The following is an 18,468-nucleotide window of genomic DNA, read 5'->3' as shown; positions in this document are numbered from 1 at the left end:
TTACTTGTATGCTATTCCCCCCCCCCCCCCCCCCCCCCCATATCATTTACAGCACAGACTATCATTTGTCAAAATATGGTGGTGTGATCATGCTTGCATGACAGATCATATCTGGAGAAACTGGGGTGTAGTAAACTTGACCTTGTGGCTTGATTTGAAGCTGGATCTTATTAACATGCACTATTGTATAACCTTTCTTGACCGCTGCAGTTTGTTTTGCTGGTGCTAGTTTGATACTGGTAATGCAAGCCAGCAGCAGAATATTCTGGCTCAGCATCCTGTTTCCAATAGAAGAAAAACAGGCACCATATATATGTACATGAATACAATCTGTTGTGAAGTGTCCAAAAACTATATGCTGGTGACATTACAGAACAAACAGAATCTTGACAGCAGACTGACTTGAGTTTCAAAATTACTAGCTTTTAGTTTTTTTTCACTATGCAACCTCGATGTATCATGTTTGTTTTCTACTAAATTAATTTCTTCTCAAAGCTACAGTTTTTTCAGATTAGATTAGATTCCTTAGTGTGGAAACAGGCCCTTCGGCCCAACCAGTCCACACTGACCCTCTGAAGAGTAACCCACCCAGACCCATTTCCCTTTGACTAATGCACCAAACACTACGGGTAATTTAGCATGGCAAATTCATCTGACCTGCACATCTTTGGACTGTGGGAGGAAACCCACACAGTCACGGGGAGAATGTGCAACCTCCACACAGACAGTCGCCTCAGGTTGGAATCGAACCTGGGACCCTGGTGCTGTGAGGCAACAGTGCTAGCCACTGTGCCGCCCTATCGTCTGACATTTTTTCTTTGTCCTACAATCCAGGTATTTAAACTTCAAGCTTGGTATCATATAATGACTACTGTTTGAATCAACTATTTTCTGTTACCTCCTCAGTTTGGACCTACCTTTTAGTGTCTTCAATTTGTTCTTAAAATAAGTACACTATTGGAATCCTTCTGGAGATTTCTCAAACTAAGCAAGCTACAATCAGCTTTAGGTCAAGTTAAATTGTTTTAAGCATGAATGCAACAGTTATTTTTGTGCTGCCACCCAAATCACTACAATTAGTTTGTTACCTGCATCCCCCTTAAGTAGTTGTGTAGCTTTCCATTGAGCAGATGATAATATTTATTTTAATTCATTTATGGGACCTTCGGCATTGGCTGAGCCAGCATTTATTGTTCATCCCCAGTTGCCCTGGAGAAGGTGTTCTGCCTTTTTTGAACTGCAGCTGTCCATTTGGAATGGTACATCCACAATGCTGTTAGGGAGGAAATTCCAAGATTTTGATTCAATTACACTGAAGGAACAGCGATACATTTCCATATGAGTGGCTTGGAGGGGCATGGTTGCTTGTGGATGGTGATGCCATTTGAGTGGGCTGCTTTGTCCTGGATGATGTCAAGCTGCTTGTTTTATTGCATATGATGCAGTACTGGAAGATGGAAATCTGCATGAAAATTGTCTTTTCACTTCAGTGCCAAGTTAAGTCATTTACCTGGAGAGATGTGGTAAGTAACTCAAATCTGCAGTTATGCGCAACAGAAGTAAATGCGGATGTAATCAAAATAGCTGACCACAGAACTCTAATGTAGCTAAGATCTCATTGTAAAGTTTAAAGCTTTGCTATTTTTGGCGAAAAGTATCTAATTCAGTAAAGCAGTTTTGTGTATCTATGCAGTGTGGAAAGAAACAAATTAGAGTTCATCAATATGTATTGGTTTGTTCTGGGGTGTGGCAAGACCCATCATATGCAGGAATAGAAATTGACCATCTGGTCTGCTCTGTCATTCAATGAAATCATGGCTGATTTAATAATAATCAACTCTACTTTTATGTCCTTTTCCATTCATACCCTTACTGATTTTAAAAAAATCTTTTATCTCCACCTTGAATTTATTTAATGACCCAATCCCTCTCCAGTAAGGAATTCCACAGATTCACTATGCTCACAGGAAATTCCTTATCAATATTAAACAGGCACCCCCTTTCTGAGGTAATATGCTCTGGCCCGAGACCTTTGCAAAATGTGAAACAATCTCTTCACTTGGTCAAGTCCCCAAAATTATTTCAATAAGGTCTTCTGTCTGTTTGTCTGTCTCTCTCTCTCCACAGAATACAGGTCCAACCTAATCAACTTCTCATACAATCCCTATACCTGGATCAATCCACTGGGCCTTTTCTGGACTGTCTCCAATGCCAGTATATCTTTCCTTCAATAAGGGACCAAAACTGTTCACGGTATTCCAGCTGTGGTCTGACCTTCTATAGTGTATTATATTGCTTCAGCAAGACTTCCTATTTCTATACTTAGCAGCTCATCACCACCACCTTGAGTGCAACTAGGGGTGGAAAATTGTCCTATGTCATAGAAGTCATTGGTTTGAAATGTGCTGTCAGAGGAGCCTCGGTGAGTTACTGTGGCTGTATGATATTGGTGGGTCGTGGATGTTGGAGATAGTGGATGGTGTGCCAGTTAAGCAGGTTGCTATTTCCTGAATAGTATCAAGCTGCTTGAGTGATGTTGGAGTTGCACCTATCCATTGTACTCAGTTGTCTCGAGATGGTCAATAGGCAATAGGGAGAAACAGGTCCTACTCGTGTAAACAGTATTTGTTTGTTTCATGTAGTTTATTTTCTGGTCAATGTTAAACCCAGGTGGGAGATTTAATGAGGATAATACCATTGAATGTTAACAGGTAATGGTTAGATTCTTACTTTTTGGGGATAACCATTGCCTCATACTTATGTGTCGTAATGCACTTTGGATTTCATGTGTTGAACTTATTAATTTTACACTTGTGGCAACTTTTTGTTAGAGAACTAAACCAGCTCACATGTCAACTAGGCTCCTAAATGAATAGGCCATGTTCATGAATTGAGTTGAACCACTCCTTAATTGACGCCGTCTTTCTGACTGAAACAAAAACTGCTTCAGCAATAAAATGTAAGACCGCTTCATTTTGATCTCTGAAGTTCCAAGACTGTTTTGTCTTTATATGAAATCATTATTTTAATACCACTGTCCATTAAGATAATGAAATCCAGTTCTTGGTTTAGTCAGATATCTTGAGTAGGAATTCCCCCTGCCCCACACCAATGAATGGAGGAGTAGTCAATGCAAGAAGTGTTAACTGGAAGGCTCTTGGGCCCAGATCTCGTAGCAGCTGCAATTCTAGTCGGTCGACGACATCTCGGGCAATAAAAAAAAATCTGGCAGCGGCTGCTTCCACTTTTTTCATTTCCTTCTCTATTATTTAGTTTGGTCTAAAAGAGTGAATGATTTATTTATTATTTTCACTTGAATAACACAGTAAAAGTTAGAAGCTTCAAGTGTTGCCACAATCTGATGCCATTTTGAACAGTTTAAGAATAAAAAGGTATAACTGAGACTCCTTCCACGCCTCTTGGCTGCCACTTGTGCTAGACCTACCAACGTAGGAATTGTCGCTCTTCAGCCATGAGCCTACCTCGCTGCTGGCACGGAGTCCCGTGCTGAACTAGCACACTTCCCACAACCAGAAGTTCCCAGCTCTGTTGCCATCACTGTCTTGTTGATAACCATGTGTCTTCACTATGGACCTACTGCCACCAGGAGTCCCTCCCTGGCTGTGCTACTGGACCAGGCCATCAACAAGCAAAGAGTCCCAGTCTGGCCATAGCTGTCACCTTGCTGGTGCTGCCAACTTGAGTCCACTGCCACCTCCAATCACTGGAGGAGCTTAGCTGCTTCCGCCACTGGCTTCAATTATCAGGGGGGTATCCTTGCTGCTGCTTCCTCTGACCGCCAAGAGGCTGCCTCCAGTCCGTGCATGGCCCAGTCCTGCTGCTATGCCAAGGCCACCAACTAACCTGTCAAAGAAAAACAAAAAAAAGTGAAAAACAAATAAAATGAAAAGGTAGATAGTCATAGAGATGTACAGCATGGAAACCGACCCTTCGAGCCAACCAGATATCCCAACCCAATCTAGTCCCACCTGCCAGCACCTGGCCCATATCCCTCCAAACCCTTCCTATTCATATACCCATCCAAATGCCTCTTAAATGTTGAAATGTTGTTACCAGTCTCCACCACTTCCTCTTTCAACTCTCTGTGGAAAAAGTTGCCCCTTGGGTCTCTTATAGCTTTCCCCCTCCCCCTAAACCTATGCCCTCTAGTTCTGGATTCCCCGACCCCAGAGAAAAGACTATGCCGATTTACTCAATCCATGCTCCTCATAATTTTGTAAACCCCTCAGCCTCCGACGCTCCAGGGAAAACAGCACCAGCGTGTTCAGCCTCTCCCTATAGCTGAAATCCTCCAACCTTGGCACCATCCTTGTAAGTCTTTTCTGAACCCTTTCAAATTTCACAACATCTTTCCGATAGGAGACCAGAATTGCACGCAATATTCCAACAGTGGCCTAACCAATGTCTTGTACAGCCACAACATGACCTTCCAACTCCTGTACTCAATACTATGACCAATAAAGGAAAGCATACCAAATGCCCATCTGCCACTTCTCAGCCCATTGGCCCATCTGGTCCAGATCCTGCTGTAATCTGAGGTAACCCTCTTCGCTGTCCATTACACCTCCAATTTTGGTGTCTCTGTAAACTTACTAACTGTACCTCTTATGCTCGCATTCAAATCATTTATGTAAATGACAAAAAGTAGAGGACCCAGCACCGATCCTTGTGGCACTCCACTGGTCACAGGCCTCCAGTCTGGAAAACAACCCTCCCACCACCACCCTCTGTCTTTTACCTTTGAGCCAGTTCTGTATCCAAATGGCTAGTTCTCCCTGTATTCCGTGAGATCTAACCTTGCTAACCAGTCTCCCATGGGGAACCTTGTCAAACGCCTTACTGAAGTCCATATAGATCACATCTACTGTCCTGCCCTCATCAATCCTCTTCCTCAAAAAACAATCAAGTTTGTGAGACATAATTTCCCATGCACAAAGCCATGTTGACTATCCCTAATCAGTCCTTGCCTTTCCAAATACATGTACATCCTGTCCCTCCGGATTCCCTCCCAACAACTTGCCCACCATTGACACCAGGCTTACTAGTCTGTAGTTCTCTGGCTTTTGTGAACGGATAAGCCTCAGGCAAGAGCCTGCTCCCTGAACCCTGCTAGTCCGCTGCCATATTGATCAAGAGTAAACTTGTTGCAAAATATCATTAGATTTAAAGAGCTTGAAACTTGGCAAGCAGTTCTTAGATGAAGCTGCTAGGAATGATTTGTTTTCAGCTGGTTTATTGCAGTTACTAAGCATTTCTAATGAGTGTTACCTTTCTACAGATCCTCACTTTCATTCTCCACCTTTTTTTTGGAAAATGCAGTCATTGATTTGAATAGTATCATTCAATTTAGAGTCGCTGAAATAAATTAAAAGGTTGCTGTCTGTTTGTTCAAATTGTTGCCATGGAGGGTGCCCCAGAACTAACCCAGCAAAGGAATCAAGAATGCATAGGAGAGAAACAACTATTGTAATAATGTGCATCCACCCAGGCAGTTAACTAAGTGCAGAAGTAGATTCCTAACTTTAACCAATAATCGTCTGGCGATGGGTTGTTCTACCCAAAACCTATTGAAAGCACAAACCTGAGGGCAGTTAAGCATTTCAGTGTGGGTTGTTTTGCAGCAAATAAATTCCTTCTGGCAGAATATATAAACGATGTACCTCAACAATACCAAGCATTAGGTTAGTTCAGTTTGAATCTATCACTGCTGTCAGTCCATGGGTCATGTTGAATGTATAGTTCAAGCTCGTGCTGCAGTACTGAGTGAGAATTGCATTGTCCATGACTTAGGACCTTAAAACAGAGGCCCTGTCTCCAGTTCCAAATTAATGCTCAGATGGCACAGTTGATGGGAAGTACAGAGTTCCCTAATAACCCAACCTACGCCACCAAATTGTTGGCTGCTCAACTTAGTAACTTTGCATGCAGTTTGAAGTTCACCTGTCTAAGTCTGTGGTTTTGAAGCTATGGCGACTTTTGGGATGTTCTGAGCAAGTTGAATTCTAGTAGACTTATTGAACAGTAGACTATTTTTCAAATTAACTCTTTTTGCTGACTGCACACTTTGCCTGCCTCTTGGGGCCCTTGAAGATTGTAGTACATTTGTTGTGGAAACACGTATAATGTTAGGGAGTTCCTGGTTTTTAACCCATTGACACTGAAGGAACAGTAATATATTTGCAAATCAGGATGGTGAGTGCCTTGGAGGGGAACTTGCAGTTGATGTATGTTCCTTTGTAACTGCCTAATTAACTACCTGCCCTTGAGAAAATCGTATGCAATGTTTAATCCTACTATTTTATCAATGAGTTATGTGCGCCTTATTATTCAGTTAGCTTGTTGAGAATTACCTTTGATTAATCTGAAATTACATGCTTGCTTTTGGTCAGTTCCTTGCTGAATGTATTCTACTAATTTGAGCTCCAGTTTATCCTCAGCTATAAATTTTCAGTGTGAATTTGCAACAAAATCATAACGTTATTATATCCCTTGGTGAGAGTCTTGATCAAGAATCAAGAGTCTTTGGTGGGCCTGATGCATATCAGGCAAGCAACACATGGTGCAAATGTATGGTGGCTAAATCTGAGCACACCTATGCTCAGTTTGCAGAGAACCTATTTTAGCAGAGGTATCGGAAGAATTTTCTAACTAGGTATATGTTCCTCAGGAAATCAAGAGTTAAGATGACCAGAACCTGTGCCAAAATAGATACAAGTATTTTACTGATGCTCTGCACTGCGTTTAGTTGCTATTCACCAAATCATGTATGGGACTTGAACATATACAACCTATGCCAAGGATTGAGAGTCAGCAGAACTGCTTGATTTTTGTTTTTAAAATTTAAGCTCTCACTGATCTAAAGGTCACAAGCTTGCTGATCAGTTCCTGATGTCTAGCACTGATCCAAAAAAAAGTACGTTTGTCATTAGGAATGGCAACAGGATAGAGAGGAGTTAATTCTCAGGTAGTAGCTCTTACACTTGAAGCTAATTTGTTTGTACGTAATGATACAAGAATCCTAAACTCAGTTGACTCATCAAAATATATTCCCTGTGGTTCTGTAACTTTCAATAAGGCTTCAAATTAGAATTTGAGATAACCAACAGCGCATTTTATTACAGTGAAAATTATTTTCAACTGAACAAAGTATATTTGGAATTTTGCTATATTTTTAAAGGTAGAAGTCCAAAAATGTTTCTTTAAATTGGATGTTTAAGTATAAGATGGAATTGGAGACAAATGATCAGATTTGATGCGTTGTTACTCAATTAGCGCTTTTTTTTTAAAAAGTGTTATCACAATTGTGAAACATTAATGGAAGCAGCTCTTTTAGAACTTGATAATGATTACAAAATGTTAATACAACAGTGGTAAACACCAAAAGCACTCCATTTGTGGTGACTTGTGAATGTCTGACTACTGATTATTTTACAACATAAATAGCACTCAAAGTCCAAAATTTCCAATTTCCTTTGTTCGTGGTGTTCAGAAAGATGCTTTCATAGCGCTTGTCATCAAAATTACTATCTGTTATTAAATTGTTGGCAATTCATGTACTTTTTAAGTTTAAACTTTATTTTTGGATACAGTACTAAGAGACTTAATGGTAAACCAAACTTTTGAAAGTCTTATTTGAAGTGATCTACAGTGTACAAGTTGACTAATTTGGTTTAATAAAAAATTTCTTCCAGTTTAAAAATTCTTAGTAGTTGTGGGAAAAAAAACAAAGATACTAATATTTACTTGAGTTCCAATTGATTGCATGAGAGGAATTGAAATGGGCTGCCTCTCATCATGCATGTGTGCATGTGCATGATTAAGTTTGAAATTGGCTGTGTACCAAAATAAAGACTCAATTAGAGGAAGCATTCAGTTTAACCTGAGATGTTTTTTGAATGGAAGTGAATACTGTAGCTACAGGCGAAAGCTTTGCTTTAGAATGGAGCTAGTTGATATGTTCTAGCCAGGCTGAGCTGAAGATGGATCTTGGCCTTTTCATTCTGAGTAATGCATGAACAATCAAAGAGCCTTTTTATCTATTGTCCCTGAGAAGAACATCCATTTAAAGTTCAAATTCCAACAGGCTTGGGAAGAAGGGAAACCGATAGTAGGCTGGGCCCAAGAGATGATAATCAACCGTCAAGGCTGGGCTGCAAACAATCCAGTGCTTTGTCCTATGCCAGCAGATAACCAGCTAACAGGCTGGGGTACTTAGCCCTGAATAGAGGCTAGAGGCATTTGGTGCAATGAAAGAGCACTGCGAAAGTGGCAAAAACTGAGAGCATCTGGTATTCTGTTGCTTTTGGATCACTGAGGATCTCAATGTGAAATTAGGGCTGATATGGGATTTAAAGTAGTAAGCTTCTGTACTTGTTCTTAACCTGATTCTTAAGTTCTAAATGATGGCCAGAATAAGGCTGGGGAGGGGGAATAATGTTGAACAAATTGTTTATTTTAAATTATTTCCTGTCAGGGGAAAAAAAGTTTTCATTTGTTCGTTCAGCCTATTCTGGTTTATCCTGCTCATGAAAGGTCTACAGAGCCTGAGAGAGAAATCATAAGCAATAGTGTTTCTTCTGTTCTCTACTCCCACATACCCGGCCAGTCAAACCTTCAGTTTGCTTCTGCTGCCACCCACCATCTTCAGAATTCAATCAAATCATCAAATGACTACGATTCCTCATAATGAAGTTACAAATATCTGAAAAATGCAGCATGTCATTATTATTTAGATAGCGAGGATACAATGTAATGTTGGCTTATGCACACTTTATAGGGGTTCAACCACAATTCTAAACAAATGAAACAAACTTTTATCTTAACATCATTGTGCAAGATTGCTCATTTGATAAGAGTGCCCCATTTGCTGTTTAGTCCATGTTACTGTTGCACTGTTCTAGTGATTACCCAGTGTACTGTACATTGCACAGTTCATGGTGACAGTAATACATAAGCAAAATGATCTGGGTAAAGCATATCCGAAATAAAATTTTGAACTTTTTAGCAGGTGAGGCGACATCTGTGGAGCCTAAGTTTCAGGCTATGACCTTTTGTCAGAAAGGTAGATTCATTTTACTGAATACTTGTGACCCAGATTGGATGAAAACATTTTGGTTTTGTAGTGTACATTTCAATTGCTTGTTCTGGATATATTTTCAAAAATACTGCATTAGTGTTGCAGCTTGCAGTGCTTCATTGATGGAGAGTTGTAGAAAGGAAGGATGAAGTGGAAGAGATCCCGTTCACTGCCTGCCTGAACTGTGTACGGCTTGCTGCTTTATCTCTGTTCACGAACTGTACCCCGTATACGCTGATGGTATGGGCTAGCAGCAGTGCTCAGAGGGAGAGGGAAGCCAGCTTAGTCAAGGGTCCCTACTCTGTCTGGATATGTTCTGAGAGGTATCAGTGGACACTACATAATAAAAATGATAGCATGTTGTGCACTGCTCAGGGGGTGAGAGGAAAACTCATGGAGCTACTGCAATAGCTCATGGCATACTGGCTAAAACCTCCTGTCTAAATTCTTATCTGTTCACAAAGTTGATCATTTTTAAAACATGAACTATGACTAAACCCAGTTTTGTAATTTACAACTCCTCTTACTATTGCATTAATTTAGATTTCAGCACTGGTAAAGGAGTTACCCTAGCTAACCTCCACAGTGCATTGCATCATGAATTCCTGAAGAGAATTTCCTAACATGAATGTTCCTGTTTGTACGGAGGGGAAATATACCTGTACCTATAAAGCAAAATGACAATTTAACATGAAGTAAACACTCAAAACAAGTTTGTAGCGAATTGCCTTGAGGTTCTTAATGTCCTAAGGTAGCACATTGCTGAAAATTCCTGAAGAAGGGCTCATGCCCGAAACGTCGATTCTCCTGCACCTTGGATGCTGCCTGACCTGCTGCGCCTTTCCAGCAACACATTTCCAGCTCTGATCTCCAGCATCTGCAGTCCTCACTTTCTCCTAAGGTAGCACATTGCATGACTCAGCAGTGTCATTAAGTCACGTTGCACATTGTCCTGCAGTCCACAGTAATGGAATTAATGAATTGTTGAACTTTATGCTATCAGTGCGTGAGAGCCTGTGTAATTTGAGTGTTTTCTCTCATCGGTATAGCCAGGTCACTAGTATCAGGCATTACTAATACTATTAGTCTTGCAGCAGCTCTTGTTCCTAGTTTTCCTTCCTACACTAGGTTGAGGATGAACACTAGTGAGAGAGCAAGGAATGCAATTACTTGCACTTCTTTGTTTTGTGTCCATTTATAATGTGTATTGCCAGCAGCAACAATGGAGGAGGAAAGATGTTGGATGACCAAAGACCTTTAATGGCCCTGAATCGACTGTTGCTCAGTTTGGACAATAACCAACACAGTTTTACCACAGTTAGTCATGGTGCTTCATACTGGATGCAGCCCCTGTTTCTCTCTGACCTTGGGTCTGATTCTCATCTGCCATATCCATGTCAGCATGAGTGCATAAATTAGAGAAATAGCCAGTGAAGAGTTTCCCTCCTAGTGGATGTGGCACGATTTGAATTTATCTATTTGGTGAATGGAGTAGGAGTGCTGCAATTATTAGTTGAAAAGGGCAGGATCTAGTTCTATTGAGTCATTATTGGGATGAATGATCAGGTTTGAGGGAGAAAAGTTCCATTAATTACAAACAAATAACTGAATTTTCTAATTGAAAATGACATCAAGTGAACTTCAGTTAAAATATCATCCTTTTGTGGAAAGGATCATTATAAGTGTTTGTATCCATTTGAAGCTTGTAGACATCTAAATTGCACAATTGAACTTAGACTTGAAATTTGATTTTATTTTACCTCTTATCTCCACAAATGCGATATCATTAATAATAGCCTTTTTAAAAAAAAGTGTTAAATTTGTGCAAGGTGAGTTATGTCCATAAAGAACAAACTGACAGATGCTATGAATTTTCTGACATTTGATGTATCTCGTCAAGCTCTGTGTGGATGGAATCTCTACGCATTGTTCACCTTTTACTTTCAATTCAACTGAAGTTGTAACTAACTTATCAAATTACCTTCGAAATGCAATAGTTTGGTCTGAGTATAATTAATATTGTTCAAAGTCTAGTATTGTTATGTTGCTGACACCAGTAAATGCCTTAAGTTTATTCTCAACAGGATGTTGCTCTAAGTGGATGTGGTGATCTTTGTATGAAAAGAAATGAAAAGGCCTTCAATTTTCTGGAGAGACTCATCGAATCCATTTTATCTAAATTTTTAAAACAGTTTTAACCACAAAAGCTTTACCAAGTTGTAGCATTCTGCCTGAGGAATCTGACCTGCTTTTCTCTTTCCCTGCTCTAGGTTGTTCTTGAGTTCAGATGATCAGCAATTTATGGATTGGCAGGTTTGACCTTCTGCTAACTGAATAACTTAAGTGGTATTGCGTACTTGTAGGTTCTCATGACAATACTGTATTGGGGCTTCAGATGTCTTTTGAAATTCTTCTAATTGAGCTATATTATGAAACTTTTAAAGTGCTGAATCATTTAGTCAATTGCAATTGTGGCTGTTTTTGCTAGAAGTCTTGAACTAATATGTTGCTGTCTCCCCCATCCTAGCTCCAATTCCTCTTGTTCTGCTTCAGAAGTTTATCTATTGTGTTAAGATGCAGTGGTCATGGTCTGAACTGTCTCCTGGGGGAAAACAAAAAAGATTTGTGTTTCTTACAGTTCCATGTTTGTTTAAAAACGAAACCTCGCTTCTGTGATCTCTACCAGTTTAAAATTCTCACCAATCACTGACTTCCCAACCAAAGGAAACATAGGGCTCAACCTTTTCACAATCAGTCATTACTCTCAAAATTGCATGGCCCTCTTAATAGGGAAAAAAAAATCACAGTATCACTACGTGTTCAAGGCAGAAATAGACTTGTAATCAATAAAGGGAACTATAGGTTACTGAAAAGTGGAGTTCAGAGTTAACAGATTGTTGAATAGCACCCTTAAAGGGCTGAATGGCCTACTTCTCGTACATTAATTGAATCTCATGTTGCTTCCTGGTGACTCTTCAATGGCTTTAAAGCTGTTTCTTTAAAGGATTGTTGAATCGTGTGTTGGACTGTGGACCATCTTTTGCCTCATCCAAACTTCTTATCTCTGCATTTGTAGATTGGTTCATGAAAAAGGAAATGAGCTGCTTCATGTATTCCATTGTTGTGGATTCTATTTTAACCACAAGTAACCTGGTAGCTCATGTGATGGGGAAATTCATAACTGAAATGTATTTTTAAAATGCAGAGAAGTTTGTTTTTTTTATGTAATGGTGGGACTATTGTCATTAAGAATCAGTCTTAAAAATTGGGTATGCTTATATAATTGATCAAAATATTGTCTGGGTTGCAAATGCAGACCGGGAATGCTTTAGCGAGTGCCCCATTGGAATGTAAATAAGTGAAGAGGAATCTGGCTCAATGCAGGACTATTTGCTTTAACAGCAGCTGTGTTGATTGGAGATTAGAAATAGCCTCGACTTGTTTTTCAGTAGCACGAAAAGCATTATGATAAAGTGTGATTGATCATTTTATCGTCCGTATCTCTACATTTGATCAGATTCAGACTATTTGTCAGATCAAATAAAAGAAATGTTTAGAATTATTTGCAACTGCAATACTGAAGAAAAGCCAAAACTGCACCCATGCTTCTAGGTTCTAAAATCCAAAACATTGTGCTTTGACAGGCATTGAGTTTTCCATGAATCTATTGTGAAACTATCTCATTGGTATTTGTGTGAATGAAATTTTGTTCTTCTGGTTTAGTTTGCATCAAGTTCTCTCCAGTGTCAAAGCCTGACAGTTAGGTTTGCTGGTGAAGCAAATTTACAAACAACTTTCTGTTCCTATGTAAATTCTAGCACAAATGCTGGTATTATTTACCCCAGATTGATGTTTTTTGAGGGGTATTGATAAAATTAGTTTTTATATGCTTTTCAGCGATTAATATAGGAAATATTGTGAATAAGATCACTTGATCCTGTTTAACGAGAATTTTACTAGAATAGAAGTTTACTATTTTTATGTTGTCTACTAAATTGTTTTCTTGAAGCATTCTTAAAATTTACAAGCAAACTGACTATTTTTATAAAGAGCAAAAACTCATTAAGTCTGTGGTCTGCTTTTTAAATTGTGTGGAGAAGGTAAAGTTTCATTGAGTTAAACCATAAACGATTTTTGCACTTTTTCTGAGCATCTGTAAGCCTGTGGCCATAGTGTTTACTACTTTTTTAATCAGGCAATAGCTTGCATTTATATATTACGCAATCACTATAATAAAGTGGTTAAAGCACATCTGATATATTAAAGTTTGACAGTCAGTTGTGAGAGGGTTGAGGGCAGGTTAAAAATAGGAACTTGAAAGAGCGAAGAGTCATGAAGTTGTACCGCACATAAACAGACCCTTCCATGCCGACCTGATATACCAAATTAATCTAGTCCCATTTGCCAGCATTTGACCCTCTAAACCCTCCTTATACATGTACCCAACTAGATGCCTTTTTAAGTGTTGTAATTGCACCAGCTTCCTCCATTTCCTCTGGCAGCTCATTCCATACATGCGCCACCCTCTACATGAAAATCTAGTTCCTTGGGTCCCTTTTATATCTTTCCCCCTCACCTTAAAACTATGCCCCCTCATTCTGGGTTCTCCTACCCTGGGGAAAAGACAGTGTCTTTTTACCCTAACCATGCCCCTCAGATTTTATAAACCTCTATAAGGTCACCTGACAGCCTCCCAAATTCAGGGAAAACAGCCCCAGCCTATTCAGTCTCTCCCTATAGCTCAAATCCTCCTTGAAATTCTTTTCTGTGCCCTTTCAAGTTTCACGATATCTTATAGCAGGGAGACTAGAATTGAAAGCAGTATTCTGAAAGTCGCCTAACTAGTGTCCTGTATAGTGCAACATGACCTCCCAACTCCTATATGCAATGCACTGACCAATAAAGGCAAGTATACCAATTACCACCTTCACTATCCTTTCTACCTGAGATTCCACCTTGAAGGAACTATGAACCTGCACTCCAAGTTTGCTTTCTTCAGCAACACTCCCCAGGACCTAACCATTGTGTATACGTCCTGCCCTGGCTTCACTTTCCAAAATGCAACATTTTACATTTATCTAAATTAAACTCCATCTATCACTTTTTGGCCCATGGGCCCATCTGGTCAAGGTTCTGTTGTATTCTGGGATAACTTTCTTCCCTGTCCACTACTCCGCCAATTTTGGTGTCTTATCCAAACTTATTAACCATGCCTCCTATATTCACATGTAAATCATTTATATAAATGACAAAAAGCAGTGAACCCAGTACTGATCCTTACAATTTAAAGTGAGGAGACAGGGTGATAGTGGAGGGTTGTTTTGCAGGCTGCAAGCCTGTGACCAGTAATGTGTCATAAGGATCGGTGTTGGAAAGTACAGGTATAAATGTTTAGGAAAGGAATTCCAGATCCAAGTGTGCGAACAATTGAAGATGCTTCCAATGGAAGGCCAACAAAAACTGGAGATTTGGAAAAGCTTAGTTCTTGGGTTACAAGAACTAGATTGGGGAAAGCTGCAGAAGTGGTGTCTGTGGGATGAGGTCATGGAGGAATTCAAACACCATAATGAGAACTGTAAATTTCAGTTTTGCTTGTGAAATTGCGTGCGAGTGTTGTGTAATTGTGTTGAAAAGGTATTAATGATTTTGTAAGCAGGGAGGCAAGTTTGAGAGGTCCTGTTCGCAATTTAACTCCCTCTTTGTTCCCGCAAGATGGAAACCATGATGAGATTAATAATTAGCTGTATTTAAATACAAAGGTGTTCTACTAAGTGTTTACATTGTAATGTAAATCAATTCTAAACAGCCTTTCAAGTACCCTATGTAAATCATTTATAATTATTAAAGTTTGTTTAACTTTAGGTTGTTTCATTTAGACAGTTTGAAGCTGTTCTTGTGTTTACAATCAAACTGGGTTTTGAGGGTATTGATTGTGGGGTGGTGGAGGAACAATTCTTGTGACCAGAACCTAAGGAATGGGCAGAGAAAGCACTTCTTTTTAAAAAAAAAACTCTAGCATCTGCAGTACTACCTAAAGGATTGGGAAGTTCAGAGTAGTTGTGAACATTGGATAACATATATTTTGAAACCAGCTAACCATTGAAAAAAACTAAAGCTAACTTTTGCAGACCTAACACAAACACCATTGCCTCTCCCTTCCCTCAGGTAGATTTGTTCCCGCTGATAGTGTTCTATTTTACACTAGACTTTCAACCCCATATTCAGTGTACCACAAAAACCATCCCGTTTCAATCCAACTGCTGCTGAATATTTTCTTTTATCCAGACTCTGCTATTGCAGTGGTGTTCTTGCTGGCTTTGAGCTCATCTAAAACTGCCCTCATTGCTCACCACGCCAGGTCTGACTCACTTTGTTTGCTCACCTTCAGGAACTTGCAGATCTCCCAGTCTCTTGAATTTAAAATTCCCATTGTGATTACATCCCTCCCCAGATTGGCTTTCCTAAATGAAAGCCAAAAATGATTGAAATGTTCAGCAAGTCAGGCAGGTTCTTTGAACAGAAACAGAATTAATGGTCTAATTAATCTCCATTTCTCTCCCCGGTGTACATAATTTTTCAGTGCTTAAAAACTGAAAAGTAAATTCTCCCTTCCTGTTTTTGGCCTTTAGTTGCTTTGTTGACACACATTTGACAGTTATTTCTGCAGCCAATTAAGCTTCATACTCTAGAACTTCCTCCTTCAACCACTTTGTCTCCTTCTCCATTTTTAAATTACCCCTGACACTGGCTTTTGATTTACTGTCCTAATTTCCTTTGATTCATCCATCCAGTCTTCCTTTGCAAAATTGTTTCTAGATATATTAAGTGCCACATGTATAAGGGCCTTTCTGTATTTTTCCATGAGGTCAGTTAGAAAGAAAGCACTTTCAATAATTTTAATATTTTTCATGTTTTCTCAAAAAAGTAAAATGAATATATTTGTACTAGTGGAAGGTTGAACTGCAGAAAATAAACTCAACACAGTTGTTTTACTTGTCTTTTACTACTTTATATATAGTTAAAGGCTCTTGGATGTCAACCCTTGCATTAATAATAACTTCTGACGCGGTTAAGATTGCTAACCCCATAAACAGCGAAATGAGTGCATAATTTGTGATGTGAAGTTGTGCTCTCTGCAAACTTTTCTTGGGTCATTTGTGTTGTAAAATTGAGATCCAGTGAGAATATTCTAAGGCTTATGCTCCTCAGGTTTCACTTACCATTCTATTTAATCTGATTAAATCAGCATAATCTTTGATTTTTCACATGTACTTGGCAAAGTTCTGTACAATGAATTCATACGTATTACTTTATTTTTCCCTTTATCAACACCCCTCTTCCTTTTTCAAAGATATGCAGAGTTACTGCTAGAATGGGACTTAGCTTAGCTTATCAGACCTTCCACAAATAATTCTAATGAAAAAAATGAGCAACTGTAAGTGCAATGATTCAGAGAACATCTAAGTGTTCATTATTAATCAAGCTGTTTTTTTATTTCAGACGTTAAAGAACTCGAAAAGCCTTTGCTCTCTTGACTATGAAGATGAAGATGATGACGATGATTGTCATATGAAAACTATTGTGTCCTCGCCATGTGACTCAAATGATCTGTTAATGAATATCATCACTCCGGGCTCCAGTCCACTCAAAGAACATGACTCTGCACGATGTCATGTCCCTGGGAGCCGAGATGGCTCCCATCCAAGGAATTATGGGAAAGAAGTCACTGTGAGCGAAAGTGAGGAAGATACAAGTGATTGTGAAAGCACTGACGAAGGAATATTCCGGCTGGACTGTGGCGATTTGGATCTAGAACAAATAGAAAATAATTAATTGCTGCAACAATGTTCTAGATAAAACTGGTTGTTTTTATACTTTTTGTTGTGGTAGAGGATTACCTTTGCATAACTCATGTCCATTAAAAAAAATTTTGTTATTCTGGACTGCTTGAAGGTTTTTTTGTGCAAAACATCAGTAGTCCATGTCGTGTGTGCACAGAAGATAAAGGGTTCAGCAACTTGATCTTGGATACACAAGGTTGCCAATTTTTAGGTTTTGAGAAACATTTTGGACGAAGAGATTTTCTGTAAATTTGTCTCCATTGAGGATATTTTGCAATGTGTAGCTTTTGAAATGGAGAAAACTGAACTCTGCAAGGATGTGGATTTTTTTTGAAAAAGGGCATTCTACATTCAACTACACAGGTTTAACTACAGTGGTGTCGGTGCGGGTATAGTGCTGCTTTTTGTGGGGGAGGAGGGTGGGGGGCTGTCAGTGTTTCAACAAAAAAAAATTGACGTTTTACTTTTACAATGAGAAAGCTAATGGCTTTGAACCTGAAATGGCCAAATAGATAACATGGACATCTCGTACTACGGTCACAAGAATGTAATAAGCACTTGAGGTTTGGAAAGAGACTGTGATTGCCTGTTGTGATCGATTTCCCAGGAGTCAAACCCCTCAGCAATATTAGAAGGAAGACTTTTATAGTCTTTAAAAGAAATAAAATGGATTTTTGCTTTGCATTTCCTCTTGTTGTATGCCTCCTTTATTTGCTGGGTCTTTCTGCATTGCTTTTTTAGTAATGTTTTATTTAGTAAAAGAAGGATTCCACCTCATGCAGAAAGAACCCTTTACTGGCTGAGCTGTTTTGAGCCAGTCGTTTTTGGAGGAAGACTTTTTTTCATTTTATTCTAATGTAGGAGGGTTCATCCAAGATAATGACTTGTAGGAGTTCAGTTTACTAGTTTATTTCTTTTGTATCCGGTGTTACCAGCAATGCTTAAACTTTGTCCCTGGTGATACAAAAAGGAGATATACAAATTAGGATGTTTTGCAGGAAATTTGACATGGATTTGCAATTTTGATTTACTATTTTTAAACTGAAACAGATCAAGAATAATTATTTTTGGTGGGATTAATTTTTTCAGATTTGTCCTTGGCACTTGTCTTAAAGTTGCTGATATAATTAACACTTTTTTCTATAGATCAGAAGATTATTGGTTGAATAATCTTGATTAATTCACTGCAGTTCTGAGGGAGTGCTGTCCTGTTATAGTCATCAGATGCTGACTTAGTCTGCACTGTCAGGGTGACTTGAAGCACTTTAAAAGCAGAAATTCCTCAAATTCTTTCCTTTAAGTTAGATGCCTGATCCTTCTAAAATAACAAATGCTGGGTCCCACTTGTAGCAGAATGTTTTATCTTTGGTGAGTGATGTGTGAATTCATCCCAGTGGACCTGTGTCTAGTTTCAACTGCGGGCTAATTTAAGTTACATATGTATATGGTCAGTTTGTTGCACCCTTCACAAAACAGTAAATTAATCATGGATCATCTACCTGCTCCTTGATACTATATCTAGTGAATATG

General features: G+C 39.1%; 1 protein-coding gene across 7 annotated transcripts in view; it reads left to right on the top strand.

Moving 5' to 3' along the window:
• LOC122559200 (protein FAM53A-like) overlaps positions 1 to 17,040 on the top strand; it is a 103,412-nt gene extending 86,372 nt beyond the window's left edge. For all 7 annotated transcript variants that reach the window (XM_043708606.1, XM_043709064.1, XM_043708824.1 and 4 more), the window contains one exon: positions 16,598 to 17,040. In XM_043708606.1, coding sequence (XP_043564541.1) covers positions 16,598 to 16,930 — 333 coding nt within the window. In that variant the 3' untranslated portion in view covers positions 16,931 to 17,040. The remainder of the gene's footprint in view (positions 1 to 16,597) is intronic.
• Positions 17,041 to 18,468: the final 1,428 nt, after the last annotated feature.

Source organism: Chiloscyllium plagiosum, chromosome 1, assembly GCF_004010195.1.
Source record: "Chiloscyllium plagiosum isolate BGI_BamShark_2017 chromosome 1, ASM401019v2, whole genome shotgun sequence".
NCBI lineage: Eukaryota > Metazoa > Chordata > Chondrichthyes > Orectolobiformes > Hemiscylliidae > Chiloscyllium > Chiloscyllium plagiosum.
This window is presented reverse-complemented; position numbering and strand designations above follow the sequence as displayed.